This window comes from Pseudophryne corroboree, chromosome 8 (genome assembly GCF_028390025.1).
Source record: "Pseudophryne corroboree isolate aPseCor3 chromosome 8, aPseCor3.hap2, whole genome shotgun sequence".
Classification (NCBI taxonomy): Eukaryota; Metazoa; Chordata; class Amphibia; order Anura; family Myobatrachidae; genus Pseudophryne; species Pseudophryne corroboree.
In genome coordinates this window covers 74,512,999-74,539,451 of record NC_086451.1, presented here as the reverse complement: position 1 = coordinate 74,539,451, position 26,453 = coordinate 74,512,999, and the positions used below count along the sequence as shown (strand labels likewise).

Here is a 26,453-nt window from a genome sequence, read left to right as displayed (position 1 = left end):
ACCCGAACGACTGCAGTGTCTCTGTCGTTAGACGCAGGTTCTGAGTGAGAATTTCAGCTGACGGGGCCTTGACTAACAGATTGTCCAAGTATGGAGTGATGTTGACCCCTTGACAACGGAGAACCGCGACAACATGACCCATGACCTTTGTAAAAACCAGAGGAGCCGTAGAGAGACCAAAGGGAAGAGCCTGAAACTGAAAATGACACGGGCCGACTGCAAATCTCAGAAGAGGTTGATGACCTATCCAAATCGGGACATGTAAGTAGGCGTCTTTTATGTCTATTGAAGCCAAATATTCCCCTGGCTCCATGGCGGCGATAATTGAACGAATGGATTCCATCTTGAATTTTTGGGTTGAGAGATACGGGTTGAGGGCTTTTAGATTCAGAATGGGTCGGAACGAACCATCCGGTTTGTCCACGAGAAAAAGACCCGAGTAAAAACCCCGACCCCTCTGAGGAGAGGGAACCGGAAGGATTACTCCATTTTGTAAGAGGGTTGCTGTTGCCTGAAGAAGAGCTTGACGTCTGGAGGGATCGTCTTGGAGAGGTGTGACGAATAGCCGGAATGGGGCTGTCTCTTCGAGATCCAACATATATCCTCTGGATATGACCCCCATTACCCACCGATCTGGTTTCGACAGGAGCCACATTTCCCTGAACTGAAGTAACCGAGCCCCAACCTTCATCGATCCCTCCGGAAGACCTGAAGCGTCATGCATCAGGCTTGTCGGCAGGCTTACAGGCCGGTCTGCGAGTAGCTTCAGATCCTCTACCTCTGAATGCCCCTCTTCGTGGAAATCTGGAGAAGGCACGAAAGGACTGGAAACTACCTCTGCCCTGCGTACGAAAGGACCGAAACCTTGTAGGTTTCGGTTTGTGAGGAGCAGATGGAAGAAAGGGGCTCTTTCCTCCAGTAGTATCCGAAATAATCTTCTTTAACTCCGACCCAAAAAGAAACTCCCCTTCAAAAGGAACTGCCGTCAAGGTCTGCTTTGAGTCCGAATCAGCATTCCAAACCCTAAGCCAAAGAGACTGTCTTGCTGATACTGTCAAGGCAGAAACCCGAGACTGTAGCGCAACAGAATCTAACAAGGCCTCACCTACATAAGTAAGCGCCTCCGAAATCTGTTCTGCTAATTGAATGGCTTCCGACGGATCGTCCGACTGCATTCCAGATACGACCTGTGCTAGCCATTCATCCACAGCCTTAAGGACCCAGGCACCCGCCAGAACTGGACGGAGAGAGACACCTGATAAAGAAAACATAGATTTTAGTAATGCTTCCATTTTCCTATCGGTAGGGTCTTTTAAGGTCACGGACTGTACCGAAGGAATAACCGTAGCTTTTGCCAAATGTGAAATAGGAGCGTCTACCTTTGGGGCTGTCTCCTAAAATTTTGTATCCTCCTCCGTAAAAGGATATAGAAATTTTAATTTCTTAGGAGCCTGGAAACAAGAATCCGGTTTAAGCCAGGGTTCTTTTAAAATATCCGCAAAGTGAGAGTAAGAAGGGAAGGCAATAACCTGTCTCTTCTGTCGTTTGAAGAAGGGAGAGGAAGTCTCTGCCACTGCTGTATCCTGAATATTAAGAGTCTGACGAATGGCTTCTATTAGTAATCTAACACCTGAACTAGTAGATAGCTCCTCATCTTCCCAAGCCGAAACTTCGTCCCATTCAGGATCTACCTCCCCTTCCTCCAATGGAGATGTCAGAGAATCCAACTCCTCTCCCGGAAACGCTATAGCGGGTAACAGCTGTGGTCGTTTAGTAGCAGCGGAACCGCTGGCAGAATTAACAAACTTATTTAAAGAATGGGTTAAATCAGTAAGACACTTACCCATATTTTGGGCCCACAGAGGCTCCACCTGAGTTTGAGCAGATTCAGCCTCCGACCTAGACTGACGCAAATCTTAAATGGCATCCACCATGTTCTTGACCCATGGGGGCATAGACTGATCTGTGGAACTTCCCTGCTGATCCGCCACTGATGCATCAGAGCACGAAGTACAGAGGGTACCTGCGTCAGCACTACCCTTAGCCAGCTTTGAGCCACACTGTGAACAGGAAAAATAAACTACTGAGGCCGTTTTGCCCTTTGTAGCCTTGTCCGGTTTACTGGCCATTCTTTATTCTAATTATGTTTAATATATAAAGGCAGTAAACATGTACTATAAATCCCTAGACAAGTGACCTAGCAGTCATCTCTAGTGTCCCCAAGAAGACTAACTGCTATCTCCCACTAGGGCTAGCCCACCATATACTTGCAGTTAGATGTGACTGTAATAAAAAAAACCTTTCCCTGGAAACTAGTGCTCCGGGTGTGCTTGCACAGCATCCCCCAGTCTGCAGCCGGATAAGATGGCGCCCCGGAGTCTTCAGGAAGCTGCCGAACAGTGCGCGCGCGGCAGAGCAGGGCGGGAAGCCGTCCCTGCACGGCTGACGTAACCGCCGCGGCTATTCACTGAGTAATTTCCGAAACCGGAAGTTCGGGCACCCGCGCGCCGCTACACACAGCGGCTGTCGCGGCAGCTCTGTGCTGGCTCCAGGGAGTGTATAACACTCTCCCGGACCTTCCGCAAGTCCCCTCCTGATCAGTCACTCTCACTGCGGGTGGGGGGGGGGAGAAGGTGTCCAATGCGGCGGGTGGCTGGCCGGCAGACAGGCTGGGGGGGGTTAGGGGGTGGTGAGTGAAGCCATAAAATGAGAAGAATAAACAGAGGGGACAGCCCAACACTGTCAGTGACAGATTGTGGCTGTCCTGTACCTTATTTCTGCCGTCCTGAAGTGAATAAAGGCCCCAGTGACCAAAGTGTGGTGACCTCCAGCAGCAGCTCAGAGTGGGATGCTAAACCCACTCCAGTAGTACCTGTCACCTGTAAACAGGGACTAGGTACACCTGAGAATAATCTCAAAAAAAAAAAAAAAAATCTAAGGAGAAAGAAAAACTGTGTCTGTACTCCACAGGCACAAAACTAAAACTAAAACTGAGTGATGGCTGAGCCGGAAGCGTCATAATTGTTAGATGCGCACCAAAGGGGAGGGGTTAGAGGGGGGAGGAGGCAGCTTTTTGATAGATTCTGTGCCAAACTCCACTACCACACACCTCTAACCCACAAGTAACGGCGCAGCGTCCCCCAGATGGATGACAGAGAAAGGTCAGGCGTACAACAAGCAGGCCCGCACTTCCAAACCTGGTAAGCCGAAGCCCAAAAGAGCCTGGGCTGCCCGTCAGCCAGCTTCCAAGACCGATAAGCCTGCCGCATGACGGGGCGGGCCTCCCCCTGGGGTATCCCAGGGTAGGGGGCCGGCTTCTAGGGTATACCCAGGAATGGTTGAAGACCACTTCAGATGCCTGGGCACGGGAAGTCGTCACTCGAGGTTACGCCGTAGCCTTCAAAAACCGCCCCCCTCATCGATTTTGCCGGACAGACGTCCCGTTGGACCAGACAAAGGCAAACACTCTACATTCCGTGGTACAGTCCCTCCTGGATACAGGAGTCGTAGTACAGGTGCCTCTTGGTCAGAGGGGCCGGGGGTACTATTCTCCGCTGTTTCTGGTCCCGAAACCGAAAGGGTTCTCCCGGCCCATTCTCAACCTCAAGGCATTGAACAGGTTTGTGAAAGTTTCCAAGTTCCGTATGGAAACCCTTCGCTCTATAGTTCTGGCCTTGGAACCTGGGGACTACATGGTCTCCCTGGACATACAGGATGCTTACCTGCATATTCCTATCGCAGTGTCACATCAGCAATACCTGAGGTTTGCGATTGGCAACCTCCATTACCAGTTTCGGGCGTTACATTTTGATTTAACTACGGCTCCGCGAGTCTTCACCAAAGTTATGGCGGTGATGACGGTGGTACTCCGCCGTCAAGGGGTCAGGATACTGCCGTATCTGGACGACTTGTTAATCCTGGCAAATTCCCCAGAACTTCTGCTACATCATCTGGATATGACTGTCCGGTTTCTACAAGCCCACGGGTGGCTCATCAACTGGAAGAAATCCTCCCTGGTCCCTGCTCAGAGCATGGTGCACCTGGGAGCGCTATTGGACACTCACAACCAGCGGTTGTTCTTGCCTCAGGAGAAAGTCCTGAAGCTTCAGGACAGGATTCGTTGCTTCCTTTCTCGTCCGCAAGTGTTGATACATTCGGCGATGCAGGTGCTGGGCCTCATGGTATCAGCATTCGACATGGTGGAGTATGCTCAATTCCATTCTCGCCCCCTCCAGAGGCTGATTCTAACCAAGTGGGATGGCCTACCTCACCGGATCAGGTCTCACCTGATCTCATTGCCACCGGAGGTCCGTCTGTCGCTGCACAGGTGGCTATAGGACCAACGATTGTGCAGGGGCCGTCCCTTCTGGATATCCGACTGGGTCCTGTTGATGACAGATGCCAGTCTCAGAGGTTGGGGAGCGGTGATGGAGCAACACTCTCTTCAGGGTCGGTGGACCAAGGAGGAATCTCTCCTCTCGATCAACATTCTGGAATTGCGGGCGGTCTTCAATGCGTTGACCCTGGCCCAGCATTTAATTCAGAACAGTCCTGTTCAAGTACAGTCGGACAACCACAGTGGCTTACATAAACCATCAAGGCGGCACTCGAAGCCGTTTGGCAATGAACGAAGTCTCACGGATTCTACATTGGGCGGAACGCCATCTACCGGCCATATGGGCAATATTCATTCCGGGAGTCCTGAATTGGGAAGCGGACTTTCTCAGTCGTCAGGACGTACACGCCAGAGAGTGGGTCCTCCATCCAGAAGTGTTTCAACTTCTAGTGGAAAAGTGGGGCCTTCCAGACGTGGATCTGATGGCATCTCGACACAATCACAAGGTTCCGGTCTTCGGAGCAAGGACAAGGGATCCTCAAGCAGCATTCGTGGATGCGCTGGTGGTGCCGTGGAGGTTTCGGCTGCCGTACGTGTTTCCTCCGGTGTCACTCCTGCCCAGGGTAATTTGGAAGTTCAAGCAAGAAAGAGGAATTCTGCTTCTCATAGCTCCAGCGTGGCCCAGAAGGCACTGGTTCTCAGACCTGCAGGGCCTATCGTCAGAGCGTTCAATTCTACTTCCACAATGCCCAGACCTCCTCGTTCAGGGCCCCTGTGTCTACCAGGACCTAGCCCGGCTGTCTTTGACGGCGTGGCTCTTGAAGCTTCCGTCTTAAGGGCTAAAGGGTTTTCTGAGGCGGACATTCAAACTATGTTGCGGGCCTGGAAACCGGCTTCTGCTCGGATTTACTATAGGGTCTGGCATTCTTACTTTGTTTGGTGCGCATCTAACAATTATGACGCTTCCAAGTTTAGTATAGACAATTTGTTGGCCTTTCTTCAGCAGGGCCTGGACTTAGGCCTGCGTCTGGCCTCCCTCAAGGTTCAAGAATCTGCCTTGTCGGTGTGGTTTCAGAGAAAGATTGCGACCTTACCTGATGTGCATACCTTTACTCAGGGTGTGCTGCATATCAAACCTCCCTATGTCCCGCCTGTGGCTCCTTGGGACTTGTCGGTGGTTTTGGAGGCGTTACAAGAGTCTCCGTTTGAACCTCTTGGTTCAGCTGATCTTAAGTGGCTTTCCCTTAAGGTGGTGTTTCTGCTGGCTATTGCTTCAGCTAGAAGAGTGTCGGATTTGGGTGCCTTGTCTTGTAATTCCCCATATCTGATATTTCACCGTGACCGGGCGGTTCTTAGGACTCGTCCCGGATATTTACCTAAGGTGGTTTCTTCGTTCCACCTTAACCAGGAGATTGTGGTTCCGGCACTTGTTTCTCCTGATCTGTCTCCCAAAGAGCGGTCTTTGGATGTGGTATGGGCTCTCCGTATCTATGTGAAGAGTACTGCTTCTATTAGGAAATCTGATTCTCTCTTTGTGCTGTTTGGATTTCACAAATGGGGCTGGCCTGCTCACAAGTAAACTTTGGCCAGATGGATTAGAATGGTGATTGCACATGCTTATGTGAGGGCTTGTCTTCTTGGACCTTCTTGGGCGGCCCGCCATGGTGCGACCCTTGAACAATTGTGCAAGGCGGCTACGTGGTCCTCTGTGAACACGTTCATAAGGTTCTATGCCTTCGATACTGCCGCTTCCCAGGATGCTTCCTTTGGACGCCGGGTTCTTGTGCCCGCTACAGTGCGTCCCCTCCCATAAGGAAATGCTTTAGGACATCCCCTATGTCTTCACTTGTGGAGCCCAGTGTACCCCGCAGCAGAAAACGAGTTTTATGGTAAGAACTTACCTTTGTTAAAACTCTTTCTGCGAGGTACACTGGGCTCTACAAGGCGCCCACCCTGACACACTTAGCTTCTTTGGGTTGGTATGGCATTAGCCGCTGACACTTCTCCTGTCGTGAGAGTGTGGTGTATGTGGCTACTAACCGTTGTCGTCTCTTTTCCTGCTACTGCATTGGGCTGGTTAACTAAAAACTGAGTTCCTGTGCAGGGAGGCGGGGTTATAGAAGAGGCGGCGCTATGCATTCTGTGAACAGTGAAAGCTTTTGAGCCTGTTGGTGCCTCGGATCAAGATCCTACTCTACACCCCTATGTCTTTCCTTGTGGAGCCCAGTGTACCTTGCAGAAAGAGTTTTAACAAAGGTAAGTTCTTACCATAAAACTCGTTTTCCCAATACTAAAAAGCATATTAGTAATGCTAAGTGCAGATCAGTAAATATCTATGTTGTTCTCGTGTAGGAAAAGCTGTCCGTGGGAAGAGAACATTTCCTTTGACAGCAGTAGATATAGTGACACCTACAGGCTATAGAATGTCACTACTACTAGAGTCAGAATAGGCTGAGCCTCATAACAAGTTATCTAATTATTTTAATAAATATTTTGTTTGTTTTTAATAAAATATTTAGCATTTTATATATTTATGAGCAATGCATTTTTATTATAATTCCTGCTTATATATCAAACAAAATATTAACCACAATATCATTTTAATGAAGTGTTTTAACATTTTTCTACAATTTCTTCCTTTGCAGCTGCTGGAAAGTCTTGGTACGGTGCAGATTTTAGGTGATGGACATGTATTGCAGATCCAGCCTATCCGGGTCACTGACTCGGGGCGCTATACATGTGTTGCCACCAATATTGCCGGCGAGGATGAAAGAGAATTTCATGTGAATGTTCAGGGTTAGTGCCAATTAGCTTTGTACAACTATGCATGAGTTTGTTGGACTTTAACGTATGTATTGAAAACGTTTCCCTGCGCTTTCTATAATCTCCATGATAATATTTTACCTTTACATAGATGATGTGGGGGTGGGGACAAATGTCAGGAAACCCCACCCCCTGTGGAAAAAAATAATAATTACTTGGAAATCCTAAAGGTTCAGGTGATGGAGTTTCAGTTCTGGCCACCAGGTGACAGAGCCAAAACATTCTTCCAGTTTAGGAAGAACAACTTGAATTCAAAATGGGATCTCTTACTATTGGACAGTGAGTGACCGAAATCAGAATCAGAATCACCTTTATTGGCCAGCTATATTTGCGTATACTAGGAATTTGTCTTAGGTTTGCTAAACAACAGCCAAGTAGGTAACAGATAAGCAGGTGGGGGGTGGGGGGGGCAAGTAAAGTCATACAGATAGGAATAGCGTAGGCACACAAGCGAGTTACATGTACGTCTAGTCAGTCAATGTTCAGGAGTTCAACAGGCGGACTGCTTGGGGAAAGAAACTTTTGAGGCTTCTGGTGGACCCGACGGGAACAGCCCTGTAACGCCTGCCTGAAGGAAGCAAGTTAAACATGCTGTGACCGGGGTGTAGCTGGTCCTCTACTATCTTCGTTGCCCGCTTTTTAGCTCTGGACAGGTACAGGGCCACAAATATGACCACTATTGGCTTATGGATATGTGATCATCTACCAACCACACTGACCGGCTGCAGTGCCCCTGATCATGCATTGATAGTACAAATGTTGTTCAATCTGGCTACACACATAAGTGGAAGGATGTGTTTCCAGCACTGTTGTACCTCTGGATAATGGGCTTGCGTTATTGATAGCAGGATACTCAGTCTTACAATGGGGGTTATTCCGAGTTGATCGTAGCTGTGCTAAATTTAGCACAGCTGCGATCATCTTCCCTGACATGCGGGGGGACGCCCCGCATGTCAGTGCTGCCCCCCCCCCCCCCCCCCGCACAAATACAAAAGCGGCGATGCTCTTGTATTTGTGGAGTAACTCCCGGCCAGCGCAGCTCTTGCGGCTGGCCGGGAGTTGTGTGTCGCTGTGTGTCACGCAGCCGCCGCGGCACACCTCCCCAACAGTCCAGCCACGCATGCGTTGGCCGGACCGCGCCTACTAAACGGCGGCTTAACGCCGCCATTCAGCCCCCTCCCGCCCAGCGACCGCCTCTGTCTCAGAAGCGATCACTAGGCAGCGACGACTGCCATGCGCTGGCGCACTGCGGCGCTGGCGCATGCGTAGTTCTGACCTGAACGCTGCGCTGCAACAAACTGCAGCGAGCAATCGGGTCGGAATGACCCCCAATATGCATTACTTTAAACAAATCACTAAAACACAAGTGAGGTTTAAAGATTAACCGCAGGGGACAAAATTATCTGAAGGCGATTATGACTTTGTTAGGCCCACCGGGTATACATATATACAGGTTGTAACAACACCTCAGGAGTGGCATTCAGAGGCAGAACAGTGCATTGCCGGGTCCCATAGTTAAATTGGGGTAGGGGACCGGGGGATGATGGGGGTAATTCCAAGTTGATCGCAGCAGGATTTTTGATAGCAATTGGGCAAAACCATGTGCACTGCAGGGGAGGCAGATATAACATGTGCAGAAAGAGTTAGATTTGGGTGGGTTATATTGTTTCTGTGCAGGGTAAATACTGGCTGCTTTATTTTTACACTGCAAATTAGATTGCAGATTGAACACACCCCACCCAAATCTAACTCACTCTGCACATGTTATATCTGCCTCCCCTGCAGTGCACATGGTTTTGCCCAATTGCTAACAAAAATCCTGCTGCGATCAACTTGGAATTACCCCCGATATTCCCACCTCTATCGACCTCCTCTCTGCTATCAGTTGAGTACGCTCCTGGCAAAAACAAATGCAGTATATTTTTACATTGTCATCTGCTTGTATAATCAATACTGCCTATAAATAAATGGTAGAGTAAACTTCATATTGTGTGTTGCAATTTTATGTCATATATTTATAATAATATTGTTATAACATTATTATAATTATTTAAAAATAAATAAATATATATATTGTAACACTGTAGGGGTGCAAGGTGCCTTTTCCTGGGGAATATGGCAGCCCGCAGCAGCTGAGGAACAACACAAGTCCAGTTTCTGGTACAACTGACCCCGGCCAGTTTTATTGAAACAGAAAATAAAACAAACCCCAAAATAAAAATACCTTGCCTGTCCGGCACTAACTAAACATAAGATGTTCCTAACTGTCACTAAACAAAACACAGAGTTCTTCAGTACATACTGTATAGCTTACTTGCATCAGAAAGCGTGTCTCTCACACACAGATCCTGCAGCCTTGCCAGGCAGTCTGCCCATACTAATCAGGTTAGAAGCACTATATCACTCTTACACAGCTGAAACCCTGATTAGCCCTCTGTGAGGCCAAAGACCCGAACTGGGCCCAATGTCTAGAACTCGCCTTATCTCTCTCTCAGAGCCTTTTCCCAGCTTTTACAGCAAACTGAAAAGGTTCAGACAAAACAAAAAGCATTTTTCCTAGAAGTTAACATTTTCTAAAACATGTAAGACAAGAACCTGGGACAAATATACCTGCCCTCAAACACTATCCCAGTGTTCTTGTCACATATCCCCCTCCCCTGTTTCGACCTAGGGGCCGGAACACTTGTAGCCCCCAAACAGAAGATGCGAGACAATGCATCTGCGTTGGCCAATTGTGTTCCCGGTCTATGTTCGACAGTAAACTTAAAGTCCTGCAACGCTAGAAACCATCTAGTTACACGAGCATTCTTGCCTCTATTTACATACATCCATTTTAAAGGGGCATGGTCTGTCACTAGTCTGAATTGTCTACCCAAGAGGTAATATCTCAAGGTATCTAGTGCCCACTTAATGGCCAAAGCCTCCTTTTCCACAATGGCATACCTTTTTTCATGCTCATTGAGTTTCCTACTCAAATAAATGATAGGGTGTTCGTCCCCATCTCTGGTTTGGGACAGCACAGCACCTATCCCTACCTCTGAGGCATCTGTCTGTACCACAAATTCTTTTGAAAAATCTGGTGTTATCAACACCGGTTGTGAACACAAAGCCACTTTTAATGCTTGGAACGCCTTTTCTGCATCAGGGTTCCATTTCACCACATTTGACTGCTTCCCTTTGGTAAGGTCTGACAACGGCACCGCTGTGGTCGCAAAATTAGGAATAAACCGTCTATAGTACCCAGTAATTCCCAAAAAAGCCCTTACCTGTTTTTTATTCACTGGACGAGGCCAGTTTTGAATAGCATCAACTTTATTCAATTGGGGCCTAATCAGACCTCTGCCTATGGTGAAGCCCAAGTATTTGACCTCCTCCATTGCGAGGCAGCACTTCTTTGGGTTAGCAGTTAACCCTGCCTCTCTGATTGAGTCCAGTACTGCTTGTACTTTAACCAAATGGGACCCCCAGTCTGTACTGTGAATTACCACATCATCCAAATAGGCAGCTGCATATTTTCTATGGGGCCTCAAAATTTTATCCATCGCCCGTTGAAAGGTTGCTGGAGCCCCATGCAACCCAAAGGGTAACATCTTATACTGGTACAGCCCCTCCGGAACCGAAAAGGCTGTTTTTTCTTTGGCGCTATCAGATAAAGGTATTTGCCAGTAACCTTTGGTCAGGTCCAATGTGGTGAGAAACCTGGCTGTTCCCAGCCTTTCTACAAGCTCATCCACACGGGGCATGGGGTATGCGTCAAACTTGGACACCTCATTTAACTTACGAAAGTCATTACAGAAGCGTATGCTACCGTCGGGCTTCGGGATGAGCACTATGGGACTGGACCACTCACTGTTAGACTCCTCTATGACTCCAAGTTCTAACATGGTTTTAACTTCCTTAGAAATAGCTTCTCGCTGAGCTTCAGGAATCCTATATGGCTTTAAATGAACCCTGACCCCTGGTTCTGTGACAATGTCATGTTTTATTATGGTCGTTCGGCCAGGCAGCTCTGAAAATACCTCCCTATTTTGGATGAGAAATTCTTTAACCTGATTGTTCTGATCAGCTGATAATGTCTCTGACACCTTCACTGCTGGAAGCAACCGGGGTGAAGACACTGAAGGGCAAGGCTCCGCTGACAGAGACAACCTATCTTTCCAGGGTTTGATTAAGTTAACATGGTAGATCTGTTCGGGTTTTCTCTTTCCCGGCTGGTATACTTTGTAATTAACCTCATTCACTTTTTCCCTAATCTCAAATGGACCCTGCCATTTAGCTAGGAATTTGCTTTCCACAGTGGGTACCAAAACAAGAACTCTATCTCCAGGAGCAAATTCCCGTATCTTGGCACTCCGGTTATAGACCCTCTGTTGAGCACTTTGGGCCTGTTCCATGTGCTCTCTGACAACAGGTACCACGGCTGCAATCCTATCCTGCATTTGTGTTACATGCTCAATAACGCTTCTGTAAGGAGTGGGCTGTCCTTCCCACGTCTCTTTGGCAATATCCAACAGCCCTCTGGGGTGTCTACCATACAACAAATCAAATGGAGAAAACCCCGTAGAGGACTGAGGGACTTCTCTGATGGCCATTAACAAGTAGGGCAACAAACAATCCCAGTTTTTCCCATCTCTCTCAACAACCTTTTTTTAACATACTTTTTAATGTTTTATTAAACCTTTCCACCAACCCGTCAGTTTGGGGATGGTAGATGGACGTCCTGAGGTGAGTGACCTTAAATAACTTGCACAATTCTTTCATGATCCTTGACATAAATGGAGTACCTTGGTCAGTCAAAATTTCTTTTGGTATTCCCACTCTACTAAATACCTGCACCAGCTCCCTAGCTATCGCCTTGGTTGTGATAGTGCGTAAAGGGACAGCCTCAGGATATCGAGTGGCATAGTCCATAATTACCAGGATATACTGATGGCCCCGAGCAGACTTTAACAAGGGCCCCACGAGATCCATGGCTATTCTGTCAAACGGGACCTCTATAATAGGCATGGGAACTAGTGGGCTCCTGAAATGGGGTCTAGGGGCATGATACTGGCATTCAGGACAGGAAGAACAATATTCAGACACTTCTTTATAAACCCCTGGCCAAAAGAACCTTTGTAAAACTCTTTCAGTGTTTTTTTCTGCCCCTAAATGTCCTGCGGTAACGTGACTATGAGCTAAATCTAGTACCGTTCTCCGATAAGGCTGGGGAACTACCAGCTGTTCCACCACATCCTCACCCCTTTTGACAATGTGGTACAAGAGCTCATTACAGATGGCCATGTGGGGATACGTAACCCTGTCACCTGGTACCACAGGTTCCCCATTAACAATCTTAACATTCTCTCTAGCCTTTATTAAGGTAGGATCCTTTAACTGTTCAGACGCAAACAGATCCTTCTTTACCTCCAGGTCAGGCATGCTTTCAGTTCTAACTACTATGTCTCTGTTCCCGGCAAGAGGGTCCTCACTGGACTCCCCATCTGTCACTTCCCCAGCCAAACTAGCAAAAGGCAAAGGGACAGAAAGTTCCGAAGACCCACGTACATCCATAAAATCACCGGTATTATCAACTGGTTTTTTACTTCTCACATCTGTTGATAACCGTGATTCCCACAGTTTCCAAAAATGAGGAAAATCCCTCCCTATTATGGCCTCATGCACCAAGGTAGGGACCAGTCCCACTTTAACTCTTGCTGACCCACAACAAGTTTCTATATTCACCTCAGCAGTGGCATAATATTGGGTATCCCCATGTATGCAAGTTACCCCAATAGGTATTTGCTGGACCTTTAAGGGGTTCACTAACCCAGCTTTCACGAGGGTAACTAAACTTCCTGAATCTAGCAAGGCCTCTACCCGGTTACCTTCTAAGAACACATCACACATTTGTTTTTCCAGCTCAGGTGAAGGTACCACAGTACAGGCTAACCTAGCAAAGAAAGACATTCTGCGACATTCAAAGGCAGCATCACATTGCATGGGTTCTTGCGTGACTCGGCAATTGGCAATAACATGACCTGGCATACCACACCTAAAACATTTAACCACACGATTATCAACCCATTTGGGCAGCATAGACCGTTCTAGCCCCATTGGCCTGTTTCCAGGGCCAGTGTTTACAGTCTCTCCAGCCTTGCGTTCTCTTAACCGCCCAGCAACGTTTTCCCACGGAACAGTCTTACCAGTCTTTACTGAAGGGCGCTGTCGAGGACCTATGGGTTGCTGGGTGGTCATCAGTAGTTCCTCTGCTGCCAAATACCTCTCTACCATGTCCACTAATTGGTCAGCAGTACCCGGGTTTCCATGGCTCACCCACTTGCGCAGGACCATGGGCAAAGATCTCAAGTAGCGGTCCATGACGACTCTTTCCACCATCTGGGGACCAGTTAATGTCTCTGGCTGCAGCCATTTTTTTGTTAACTGAATAAGGTCGTGCATCTGGGAGCGCGGAGGCTTCTCCATGGCGTACAGCCAACGGTGCACCCGTTGTGCTCGTACTGACAGCGTGACTCCCAGGCGGGTCAGGATCTCAGTCTTTAGTTTATCATAGTCCCGAGCCTCAGCAGGGCTTAAATCAAAGTAAGCTTTTTGGGGCTCACCTGACAGGAAAGGTGCCAGCAGACTGGCCCACTGTGCTTTCGGCCAGTTCTCACGCTCGGCAGTCCTTTCAAACGTGGTCAGATAGGCCTCCACATCATCAGCCTCTGTCATTTTCTGCAGGAAGTGACTGGCTCGTATAGAACTAGAGCTGGTTGGAGCACTGACGGCCACATCTCCAACCCGAGCTGCAAGTCTCTGCACCACTTCTGTTAAGGCCTCTCTATCCTGACGCTGTTGCCTGTAAAGTTCATCAACAACTGCCTGCTGTTGTCTCTTATTTTCCTCCATTGCCACCTGCTGTAGTCTCCAATTTTCCTCCATTGCCACCTGCTGCTGTCGGTTGGCCTCCTGCTGAGCCGCTGTAGCTTGCAGCAAGGCTTTAAGCAGATCCTCCATGTCAACAGATTTTTCAGGCGGCTTTGCAGCTGCTTTCACCCAGGACATATATCAAACCCTCAGGGGTGAGTCTCAGTAACTTCACACTGGGCTGTATCTGCATAAACCACCGTTTTCTGCAGGCCTCACAAAGCTGCTGCTTTCACTTATGCGCAGAACGGCCTGCTCGCATTCTCCACCAAGTTGTAACACTGTAGGGGTGCAAGGTGCCTTTTCCTGGGGAATATGGCAGCCCGCAGCAGCTGAGGAACAACACAAGTCCAGTTTCTGGTACAACTGACCCCGGCCAGTTTTATTGAAACAGAAAATAAAACAAACCCCAAAATAAAAATACCTTGCCTGTCCGGCACTAACTAAACATAAGATGTTCCTAACTGTCACTAAACAAAACACAGAGTTCTTCAGTACATACTGTATAGCTTACTTGCATCAGAAAGCGTGTCTCTCACACACAGATCCTGCAGCCTTCCCAGGCAGTCTGCCCATACTAATCAGGTTAGAAGCACTATATCACTCTTACACAGCTGAAACCCTGATTAGCCCTCTGTGAGGCCAAAGACCCGAACTGGGCCCAATGTCTAGAACTCGCCTTATCTCTCTCTCAGAGCCTTTTCCCAGCTTTTACAGCAAACTGAAAAGGTTCAGACAAAACAAAAAGCATTTTTCCTAGAAGTTAACATTTTCTAAAACATGTAAGACAAGAACCTGGGACAAATATACCTGCCCTCAAACACTATCCCAGTGTTCTTGTCACAATATATATATGTTTATAATATCAATAATACAATTATTAATGCTATATTGTTGCACCGGTGGAGTCAGGACTTTTCTCTTTGTTGTCTCCCTCAGTCCCTCCTGTATTCCATAGGCCGGGGGGCTCCAGCGCTGCTTTTGAGCTGGCATTTCGAGAGGACGACGAGGAAGAGCTCACAGAACATAGGGAGGTTGTTGCCTCAAATCCTATCTCTCTGTACTGTGATACCAATGCCATACCTCCACCCACCCTGACCTGGTACAAGGACGGGAAGCCCATCGCTGTGTCTGACGGGACCCTGATTCTGCTGGGTAAGACGAAGCTTGTTATGAGGACTGTGTGCAGTGGAGGGCAAGCCTGAGAGGAGAAGGAACCAGTTGCCCTATGCACTTTAGCCTTACCAGGCACTTACAGAGCAGTGCAAAGGGGCATTGGCCATAGTGCCTTGTTTCCAATTCCTATATAGGTTTAATAGTGGTTTTACTGTGGGAGTGAAAAAGTGGCTACACAGTAGGCCAATAGGATAAAGTATAAGAAAGAAAGAAAAACATTGATTGTGGTGATATAAATGGGTTGTGGACAAGCAAACTAGGGAGATGACCCCTTTGGACTTAAGTCCATTCTGTACCTTCCACCAGTCACTATTTTCTTCACATTACAATAGCACAGACACAACAAATGTCTGTAAAAACAGAGTTTGCATCAAAAGTTACCAGACCCTCAGAAAGTAATTGCTGGAATAAGTAAGGCTGTTAGTTTTTGATTGATTATGTTTATTCTAAACAGGGCAGCGCAGTGTCACAGTGGTTAGTATGTGAATGACAAGTATTCTTTATCCAGCGCTGCGCAATTGGTGGCGCTGTAAATAAGTGATGATAATAATACACTTGGCTTCTTAAGCAGGCATTTAGGGTAAACGAAAAATGTAAGTAACATGTTCAAATGTATTCAGTGACATTACCTTTAATTGCTTCTTGGTTTTCAGATGGGCGCATCCTGCAGATCCCTATGTCTCGTGCAGAGCATGCTGGGAAATACACGTGTGAGGCAGCTAATGAAGCAGGGGAGGATAGGCTGCATTATGAGCTTGTGGTTCTGTGTAAGTGCTCTGTGCAGATCTCTAACACACTGAGTGTCCTTGTAAATAAGAGAAATGAAATAGTGGATTGCATTGGCTGTGCGGAAGCACTAAAGCTTTTCTGTGTACTAAGGGCCTAATTCAGATCTGTTCGCTTGCTAGCTATTTTTTGCAGCGCTGCGATCAGATAGACGCCGCCTATAGGAGAGTGTATTTTAGCTTTGCAAGTGTGCGAACGCATGTACAGCCGCCCTGTACAAAAACAGCTTATGCAGTTATTGAATAGCTCTGCCCTTACTCAGCCGCTGCGATCACTTCAGCCTATTTGAGCCCGGAATTGACGTCAGACACCCGTCCTGCAAATGCTTTGACACACCTGCGTTTTCCCTAACACTCCCAGAAAACGGTCAGTTGCCACCCACAAACGCCTTCTTCCTGTCAATCTCCTTGCGAACGGCAGTGCGAATGGATTCTTCGCTAGAACCAGTGCACAACAACGATCCGCTTTGTAACCGTACGGCGCGCCTGCGCATTGAGGTGCATGCGCAGTAGTTACCTGATCGTTGCGCAGCAAAAAACGCTAGCGAGCGAACAGATCTGAATTAGGCCCTAAATTACATCTGTTTGGATTAATTGTAGTAGACCCCAACAAGAAAAAGCTCTGCTAAGATCCCAATGAGCATGTCACTGTGGGCTGTGCGTCTATTCAGCCTTTTACTATTGAAATAAGTAGGGCTTTAGCAACTACGCTACATGATAACATACCTGCATGAATCACATTGTTATCCATCCCTTATTTATTCATATGTATTTTATCCTATGTTACTTACTGGCGCATTTCGTCCGATGTTTAGCTCCCCCTGTACTGCTCAGAGAGGTGGACGGTTTGATACAGGATGTCTCTGTTATACACAACCAAACAGTGGAACTTACCTGTGAGGCAACCGGTAACCCCCCGCCGACAATCACGTGGCTGAGAAATGGGCTGACCCTGAGCACCACCAACACATTCCAAATACTAGATGAAGGAAGTAGGCTACAGGTAAGGCGGCTACACTCTTGATGGTACCTGAATAAACAGAACATGAGTATCTTACCTTTCTTTAGCTATGAACAGGTTTTAGGAAATAATGTAGAAGTTGCCCAGTGTATGCTGCCACATTTTTGAGAAATTCTTTCCCGTACCATCGAGACCTTTTTTTCTATTCTTTTGCACAACATTATATTCACCCTCTTGCTGCTGTCCATTGTGAAATGATTGATGGACCCAAACAGGATCAATTAGACTTAGAATGCAGACATTCCCACTGTAGTTCTAATTTCCATTCGATGGGTTATTGGCATTCTTATTTAATTATTACTACTTTTAACCTTTGTGGGTCTCAGTGTTAAAGCACAGTGCTACAGCTTTTTGGCAAACGATGGTGGAATTTACGAAGTGGAATAAAGGCTGATATTTATAGCGCATATCTGACCAGTTCCTTTCCATAAGTCTCACAGACCAATGAGGAGGAAAACCATGACATTTCATAGTAGCCCCCTTCCCTCCTCACATCATGGCATTGATTCCATCACATTACAGCCTTGACCTTCCTTGAAAAACAGGTCACTATCCTTAATTCTTCATGGTTTGACCATTCTGAAAATGTTATTGGCTACAGGCTGTTCTGTCTCCGTCCCACTTAAATGCTAGGGCCATATGGGAAAATAGAAGAACATCGAATACACTAAATTACTCTAGTCTTAACCATTCAGAACGTAACAACAGCATTTACACCGGAGAAATGCATCTTTTGGCCTTCATATGTGACTTTTACATGTATTTATTTTTGCTGCATGTAAAGCTAGCGTTCCCCAACGGCAATTTTTTTTGTTAATGACGATATACAATACTGCTACTGTATTTGTGCGATTTATGGAGATTATATGGTCATTGCAAGTTTCTATTATATTGGTTCATATTGAGAACCCTCTCATATTACCAAATAAAATATAGCAAATTCATAACAATATCCTATGCCCTTATGCTATATTAAATACATATCATAAAATAAAGTGATTATGATCTAAACATCTTCAAACCCATATTCATTTTAGTCATCTTCTTTATCCAAACAGATCCATTCAGTGCAAGTGACTGAAGCAGACAGCTATGTGTGTGTGGCAGAGAATCCAGCGGGATTTGCAGAGAGACTCTTTACCCTAAATGTGCATGGTGAGAAGAATAATGTATGTGAGCAGAGCAAATTATAATGGCAGCAGTGAGACTCGAACCCTTGGCCCACTGTCTTTTATAGCTATTGTTATTTGGACCACATCTCCCTGTATTAAAGTAGAGATGACTGCCATTTACAAATCAGTGACTGATAGGGTTTGAGGAGACTATTTCTGTGGACTCTGTAATGGGCCCTACACACTGATAGATCCGCCGCCGAGCTGCCCGACGGCGAATACGGCCGACGGGCGACCCGACGGCGGGGGGCAGTGACGGGAGGAGTGAAGTTTCTTCACTCCCCCCGTCACCCGGCTCCATAGCAGTGCAGGCAAATATGGACAATCTCGTCCATATTGGCCTGCATGCACAAGCGACGGGGCACCAGCGATGAACGAGCGCGAGGCCGCGCATCGTTCATCACTGGTGCCTCCACACTGAAAGGTATCTCGTTCATATCTTTCAGTATTATCTGCCAGTGTGTAGGGCCCATCGAGTTGCCTGTAAGTGATGTGTGGAGCTTACTCTACAAAAGATCTGAATTATAAGCTTTGTCCTCTCGTTTTAGTTCCACCCAGAATATTCGGTGCAACATCTGAAAATGTCAGCGCTGTTCTTCACAGCTCATTATCTCTGGTGTGCGATGTCCAGTCTCATCCCTCTCCTGATGTTACCTGGTACAAGGATGGGCAGATCATACAACCTGGCAAGGGGTTACTTGTAATGCCAGGTACAAAGTATTCCTTTTCTTCATGTGTAACACAATGAAACATGATCTGTGTCTATACTCTGGGTACGCTCCTGTTATCCAGTTCCCTTTAAGCATATGTTTGATGCCCACTTTACTTCCATGGCATGGGCCAGTAAGCGTCCAATCTTGGGCAACTAATTTATCGTGGTTCTACTGTTCTGCTTTGGTTCTGATCTCACGATCTATTGTTCTTCAGGTGGGCAAGTCCTGCAGATTGCTCGAGTACAGCTCTCCAACCAGGGAACATACATGTGCAAAGTGAAGAACCCAGCAGGATCTGCTGAAAAACAGGTTGATCTCACAGTTTATGGTAAGAAAAAGAATTCTGTGCTGCCGTCATTCTACTTTTTAATTGTTGTAATTGGCCTGTCGGTGCTGGTGACCACTAGGAGGCAGACTTCACTCCTCCCCAAGGATATTGTCCTGTCCTGCAGGTTGTTAAGCAATAGATTATGGTTTAATATATCAAGCATCAGTGGTGCCAGAGGGGAGTGGGGGGAATTGAGTACTCTTTACTCCGGGCTCAGGCCGGTTGAAGGGGCCCGTGGGGTCCTGGGTTTCACTGGTCCTCCCTTCCCTGTTGCAGACAGCGGCACTTCGGGCAGGGATAGAGAGGACTGACTGCTGCAGCAGCCTCTCTACCCAGCCCAGGACACGGCACATGCAGCTGCGTGCTGGTCTGGGGAGAGAGGCAGCTGCAGAAGCAGTTAGCGATGGAAAGTGCATTGAGGCTTGCCCCACTGAAGGTTCAGGTTTTGGCTCTCTACATCTTTTTTTTCAATGGAAATTGGCTTCTCCTCCTTAAGTTTAAATCTGCCTTCTGGCAGTGGCATGTCCAACTATATTATGTTCCACTGGTGGTGCCTGAGACCTTAATTTGGTTTACTCTGCATTGAAGAAGCCACTTTTTGAGCCCTTTGATTCAGTGGACTTCAAGTATTTTCTGATCTGACTTATGTTGGGTACACACTAGGCCGATGGATCAGCCGTCCAGCCGACCTATCAGATGATTGGTAAGTGCATACACACTTACTGACCATTGGCCCAGTGTGTTGTGCCTGACATCACAACTGGGCGGGATTTACATGTGTCCACCCAGGTGTGAGGTCTGTCACCGGCAGCCTCGGTAGCAAGTGTACATACACACAGCATGGTGCGCTGATAAACCGATCATCAGCTGTCCTGCAGGACCGATGCAACATGTCTGCTCAATTGAACGGACGATATATCGGCCAGTGTGTACCCAGCATTAATCTCTACTTTTTTTTTCATAATGGGAGCAGGGGTAGCCAATACAGGGCGGTCATCCTGTACAACCAATCAGAGGATTAGGGAGTGCAATATATTCTGCACCACATGCTGTCCATCATTCTGCTTTTGGTCTCCTGGTGTGTGGGGAGAGGGGAGTTAGGTTTAGGCACAATCTGGGGGAGGTTAGGGTTAGGCTGCGGGAACGGAGGGTTAAGGTTAGGGGGTAGGGGAGAGGGGATTGCATACTTACCTCGTCCCTGTCGGGATTTTAAAGACCGGGATGCCGGCGTACATATTGTGGCATCACGTGTCCCGGTCACACATACTGAACCCATGGTAGAATATTGGAGCAAGTGAGGGGCATTTTTATCATTGAAGTCTCTGTAAAAAGTGGGAGCCAGCAGTGTAGTATATCAGAGTATATCAGAGTGCCCATCACTGATGTAGGGTATCTTATGTGGCAGGAATTGTAAGAGAGCAATGACCTTCTTTTCTGTAAGTTCTTTTATCTGTTTGTAGAGCTTTGAGCTCGGCAAGTTAATTGTAATTTGTGCCTTACTCTAACACCAATGAATGCTCTCTATATCCCAGGGTATACCATTGTCACCCAAATGGATTCAGAGGAATAGATTTTATGGGACGTACAATTATTCTTTTTTTGCCAGTTTCAAGGCTTGTGTCTCAGGCATTTGAGCGGGTTAGGCCTAAGTCATGTTACTGGCATCTAGTGAACTAGTCTCAGGAATTGGGACTCGCAATATGTCTTACACCACTGTATAGAAGATTGGTGACAGACAAACAATCCAGGCAGAATTTCTAAACATATACCCATCTCTGTGACCCCTGCCTACTTTGTCTCTAAATTGCTAGTACTGGTTTGGAACCATAGTGCTTAGCAGTGTTTAACTCTTTTGCATGGAGAATCACTAGATCCAGGACGGACGGCAGCTGTACGGCCGTGCCTAGCTCAGTGAACCTACAGTATATGTAACAAGCTTGTATCTAATTGCTCCGTGTTTTAAAGTAAAAACTGATACAAGAATTTGCTTATCTAGTCCCACCCAGTATAAAAGAACCGCCCAGCGGGAACAAAGAGGCTGTTCTTGGTCTTGGGGGGACCCTTACATTAGCGTGTGAGACTGATGCTGTACCAGAGCCAACCGTCACCTGGTATAAGAACGGGCAACCCTTCACAGCCAGTAGTAGCGTCTCATTCCGGAAGAGCGGGCAGAGACTGGAAATTCGGGATGTGCAGGTAATGGCCTGTTTATTTTATGGAGTTTTGCATATGCTAGTTAGACACCTATCCTACCATGTACTCCTGCTGCCCACTCCCAATGTTATCGGAACACAGCCATGGGTCCTGCAGTCCGGGCAGTCGGGAGAAGGAAAGGAAAACGCTGTTGGATCCAGTCCACACAAGTTGTACAAGAAGTTAGAATGGTGGTGAGTGGGGATGGACTTTGGCTACCGGATGGACTGTGGCTAATAATATAAGATGGAAAGTCACAGCTCACGTTCTTCCTTCATTTGTCATAGACTGTTTTATGGTTGAACTTTCTGGCTGTTTATTTCACAGGCATCCGATAAGGGGCTGTACACCTGCAAAATGTCCAACGTAGCAGGAGAGGCTGAACTGAACTACACCGTGATTATACGGCGTGAGTCTCTGCAGTAATGTGTACCGTACCAGTACAGGAATTCATTTATAGTGTGCCGTTGTTGTCATCAAGACTTTGTTGCTGTCTCTTTAAAGTTGTATAGATGAAAAAACTTGGTAATATGGGTTGCAGTGGTTATATCAGTGACCGGGCCTGTGGTCACTGATGTTGGCCAGACTGTGAGCTCTATTGCCTGCAGCCCAATTTGTACTCACTGCATGCATTGGCTGCAGTTGGGCTCCTAAGGGTTGCCAGCAGCCATAACATTTCCAGGAGTAGTGCTATAGCAGGATATAAGTAGTATGACCTGCCTATGGCCCTCATTCCGAGTTGATCACTCGCTAGCTATTTTTAGCAACCATGCAAACGCATAGTCGCCGCCCACGGGGGAGTGTATTTTCGCTTTGCAAGTGTGCGATCGCATGTGCAGGCGAGCAGTACAAAAACATTTTGTGCAGAACAAGACCACCCCTGTAGTTACTTATCCTGTGCGATTAATCCAGCGACAGAGGTCCCGGAATTGACGTCAGACACCCGCCCTGCAAACGCCTGGACACGCCTGCGTTTTCCCTACCACTCCCAGAAAACGGTCAGTTGACACCCATAAACGCCCTCTTCCTTTCAATCTCCTTGCGATCGGCTGTGCGAATGGAATCTTCGCTAGATCCAGTGCACAGCAGCGATGCTCTTTGTACCTGTATGTCGCACATGCGCATTGCGGCGCATACGCATGCGCAGTTTAGACATTTTTTTTAACTGATCGCTGTGCTGCGAAAAATCAGCAGCGAGCGATCAACTCGGAATGACCCCCTATATTCTGTGTATAGAGAGAAAGGAAAGAATAGAGTTATCTGATAAGCATGTGCGATTGGTGTGTCGTTAATATGTGCTGTGTACGTGATTCATGTCTATTTAAGGAGTTTGCAGTCATATACAGTATGTGATGTCATTAATATATATGGGTTATATATGACATATGCATAGGTGATTTGTTCTATCATTGTGACAATGTGTGTTTCTCTTTAAAGTGTATGTGACTGCTGGACATGTGATGTGTATATGGGGATTACAAGATGGAGGTTTGGGGTGGTTTAGGTGGAGGTTGGCAGGGTAAGTAGGGGCCTATAGCTATTCAGATTTAATCACACACCAATAATGAGACTAAAAGATAAGGATTAGCGCATTGCAGAGCTTATAAATTCATTTTAAGGATTACTTGTGTAGAATTGATGGACCCTTGAGTTATTTTCTACCAATATTTGACCATCACTCTTCCTTTAGTGCCTGCGTCCATCCTCCATCCACAGAATGAGACCGTCCAGTTGACTATCGGCAGTTCCATATTCCTCTCATGTGAGGCTCAAGGCTATCCTCCTCCAAAGATCACTTGGCTGAAAGATGGGGAACCTCTAGGTAACTATTTATGTTGTATTTGTTTTTTTCTTTTCAGTTTCTGGTTTTCCTACACTAGTTTATTACCTATCCGCTGCGTTTCCTATAAAGCAAATCCATGGAGTGCACAATAAATGTATTCAGTCCATATACCCAGTGCCTCTGGTGATTGTATGTTATAAACACAATTGTGTTGCTTGCAGAGCATTCCGGTGAGCGGGGACTGATCATAAGAGGAAGCCGACTGCAAATCAACAGAGCGCAGCAGTCGCACGGGGGGATGTACAGCTGCATAGTGCAGAACCACCTGGCGGAGGTTCACAAGGACTTCCTTCTGCTGATACAGGGTATTTGGCTAATGCGGACCTGAATGCATAGACTCATGTTGGTTTTAAGACGTCAATGAACTCTGAGCACAGATCATGTTCCTTGATGAACACATTCAGATACTTTGGGTTTTTTTTGCAGTGGCTCCGAGAATCCTTGGGTCAGAAATACCCAGCGAGCGGAGCATCCATCTGAAACGGGAGGTGACACTTGAGTGTAAACCTGAAGGGACTCCCCCTCCCCAAATCTTATGGCTAAAGGATGGAAAGCCCCTAGAATTATCCTCGGTGCCAAACATCCGGTAATACTATACAGAACTTCATCTTTACATTTGTTGTTCCTGCTGTGATGTTCAGGGGTATGCTAAAATTCTGTAATGGCGGGGTGTGGTGGGGTAGGCTTGACCATCGACCATTGATTACAAACCATTGATGATTAACCACCGATGTTAGATGGTTTTGTCATTGATGGCGGAGATCCAGTGGTTCTCCACTATCGATGGCACAAAACCCCCCAATGTTTTGTTGGTTTTTGTTTTATCTTAGTGCTGGGACATGGAGCCTAGCTCTGCCTTCAGTGATCCCCATAAGCCATGCTCCCATACTCTTATTGGTCTGCAGCCCAGTTAGTAAAAGAACAAAGATTACCATTGGTGGGTGAAACCATTGCTGTGAATGGTTTTATACCATCAGTGTTAACAAATGATGGTACCATCGATGGTGAACATTGATGGTTAACCCAACGATGACTGTCCCCAGGTTGAGTGCATCCAGGGGTTACTTAGACACATACAGTAGATGTATATTTTTAGAACCTGCACCTATGACATCATGTCATTGTTTTACAAGTTTTTAGTGATTTCAAAATAATAAAGTTGTAACAAAAGGAGAAAATGAAATCCCTGTTTTCCTGTAATTTTCAGAATATAACATACCTTTAAACAATACTAAACATATATGGGCTAGTTTTCCAGTATTTTATTATACTGTAACATGTGAGAAATATATATGTACAATTAATTCTATTATTTATAGCACGTTTATTGTTTAAAACATAACGACACATTTACGTTATATCTAATAACAATTTTATTAATAGCAAATGTTTTGCTTTGCAAATGTTGGGGATTCAAATCATGCAAAAAGGGCTACATGGGGTAACCCAGGCCACAGAGAATAATTGAGAACCACTGCTCTATAGCTTTGCTATCAGGACTTTTATACTTGTGTATGTCTGAAAAAATAAATTTGTATTCAAATTGGTATTTATAGTCAGGGGCGTATCAAGAGAGGAGGAGGCTCATGTGTAGGATCCATCTTGTCCCCCTCCTTTTGTGCCAGCAGCGCTGTAGACTCTGGTCACTAGGGAACCCTAGCGCTGTCCCATAATCTAGTGCACATGCGCTGGTCTCCAGGAAAATGGCGCTGTGTCCATTCTCCCAGAGATTTTCTTTCTGCCCATGAGCGAAATGCAGGAAAAATGGCCACTGCGCCATTTTCCTGGTGATTCCTGCATCACTGTTGCTGCCCAAATGGGACTCAAGAGGGTAAGTATTAAAAAAATGGGTGCAGGGTGTACGTTGTGGGGCCCCCTGGATCCGGGGGCCCAGTGTGCATCGCAAACACTGCACCCATTAGAAGTACGGCAATGTTTATAGTGCATCTCTATTACTCCTCATTAGGTGACTTGTTAAAAAAGATTCTCGCCCCACAGTGCATTCGCAGATATCTGCTCAGCATTTTACCTCACACACCTCTCAGAAGTGACTCATTTTATGGGGCGTTTTTGGCGGAGAGTTTATAAATGTGATGGCTTGAAGCCACTAAATGGGCATATTCGACACAGTACTTTCTGTTCTAAAATGTTGTGTCTCGAGTTTTGACACTGTTTTGATCTTAGCAAGTCCCACGGGAAAACCGACGCAATCACGTCGAAATAGGACATCTCTCCCTTGCTCAGTAGGGTCACTGGCCTTTATGAAAGGCCCTATATTCTAAGCAAAACATTTCTATCATGGAAACTAAAAGATGATGTGAACATGAACCAGCAACACCAGCAATTATTAGTATTCTTTTTTTATTATTTTTGGAGAGCACGAAATGGTTCCCTCCCAACTTCAAAGTCTATTATTTGTGTCCGTGTCATTTACAATGTATGTTATGGTGCTTGGAGAACAGGAAGACAAAGGGACTTGTCCAAAATTAGAGGGAGGGGACACTGGTGGCATAACCACGTTCTCCAGCCCCCTTCTCAGTGTCATTGCCATGTGCAATGACACTGAGAAGGGGGCTGTTTTATTTCTGTTTGTGATACTTCCACCCTTAGTAGTTGTACGGGTGTGTATCGGGATCCCGGCACTGAGATGCCCAGCAAGGGGGGTGAGCGTACTGAAGCCCCGAGTGGGAATAGTCCATGTTGGTCGGCAGCCGACTGTCGGGATTGTGAGGGACCGCCGTACACATAACTACATCCCATTTGTACACAGGCTTAGAATAAGCTGACACATTTGCAAGGCTGGAGCAAGGTTTGTGAGGGCCCCAGGGCAACTAATTTAAGGGAGCTCCTACCAATAAAATTGTCAATAATATATAATGGCAATATTACACTTACAATCTAAATTATTAAGGGGCACAAATTTTGCCTGAGGGATCAGATGCAGACAGTATAGCTGATCATGTGTTTGCATTGGTTTTAGTCAGCTATATGTTTTCTACTTGTCCAGACTCTCCCAAGATGGAAGTTCCCTTCTGCTGACTTCTGTCCAAGCCTCAGACTCTGGCCGCTACACATGCCTAGCTCGTAACATTGCTGGAGAAGACGCAAAGGTTTTCATGTTGAATGTACTTGGTGAGTGTAATGATGACCATGT

At 46.6% G+C, this 26,453-nt stretch overlaps 1 protein-coding gene across 1 annotated transcript in view; it reads left to right on the top strand.

Annotated features, from left to right (window-relative positions):
* HMCN2 (hemicentin 2) overlaps positions 1 to 26,453 on the top strand; it is a 491,624-nt gene that overhangs the window by 358,874 nt on the left and 106,297 nt on the right. Inside the window, exons 53-65 of the mRNA XM_063936681.1 lie at positions 6,982 to 7,132; positions 15,008 to 15,223; positions 15,898 to 16,011; positions 16,845 to 17,032; positions 18,109 to 18,205; positions 18,771 to 18,932; positions 19,150 to 19,263; positions 21,260 to 21,459; positions 21,784 to 21,865; positions 23,147 to 23,278; positions 23,461 to 23,604; positions 23,726 to 23,885; positions 26,307 to 26,431. Coding sequence (XP_063792751.1) covers positions 6,982 to 7,132; positions 15,008 to 15,223; positions 15,898 to 16,011; positions 16,845 to 17,032; positions 18,109 to 18,205; positions 18,771 to 18,932; positions 19,150 to 19,263; positions 21,260 to 21,459; positions 21,784 to 21,865; positions 23,147 to 23,278; positions 23,461 to 23,604; positions 23,726 to 23,885; positions 26,307 to 26,431 — 1,885 coding nt within the window. The remainder of the gene's footprint in view (positions 1 to 6,981; positions 7,133 to 15,007; positions 15,224 to 15,897; positions 16,012 to 16,844; positions 17,033 to 18,108; positions 18,206 to 18,770; positions 18,933 to 19,149; positions 19,264 to 21,259; positions 21,460 to 21,783; positions 21,866 to 23,146; positions 23,279 to 23,460; positions 23,605 to 23,725; positions 23,886 to 26,306; positions 26,432 to 26,453) is intronic.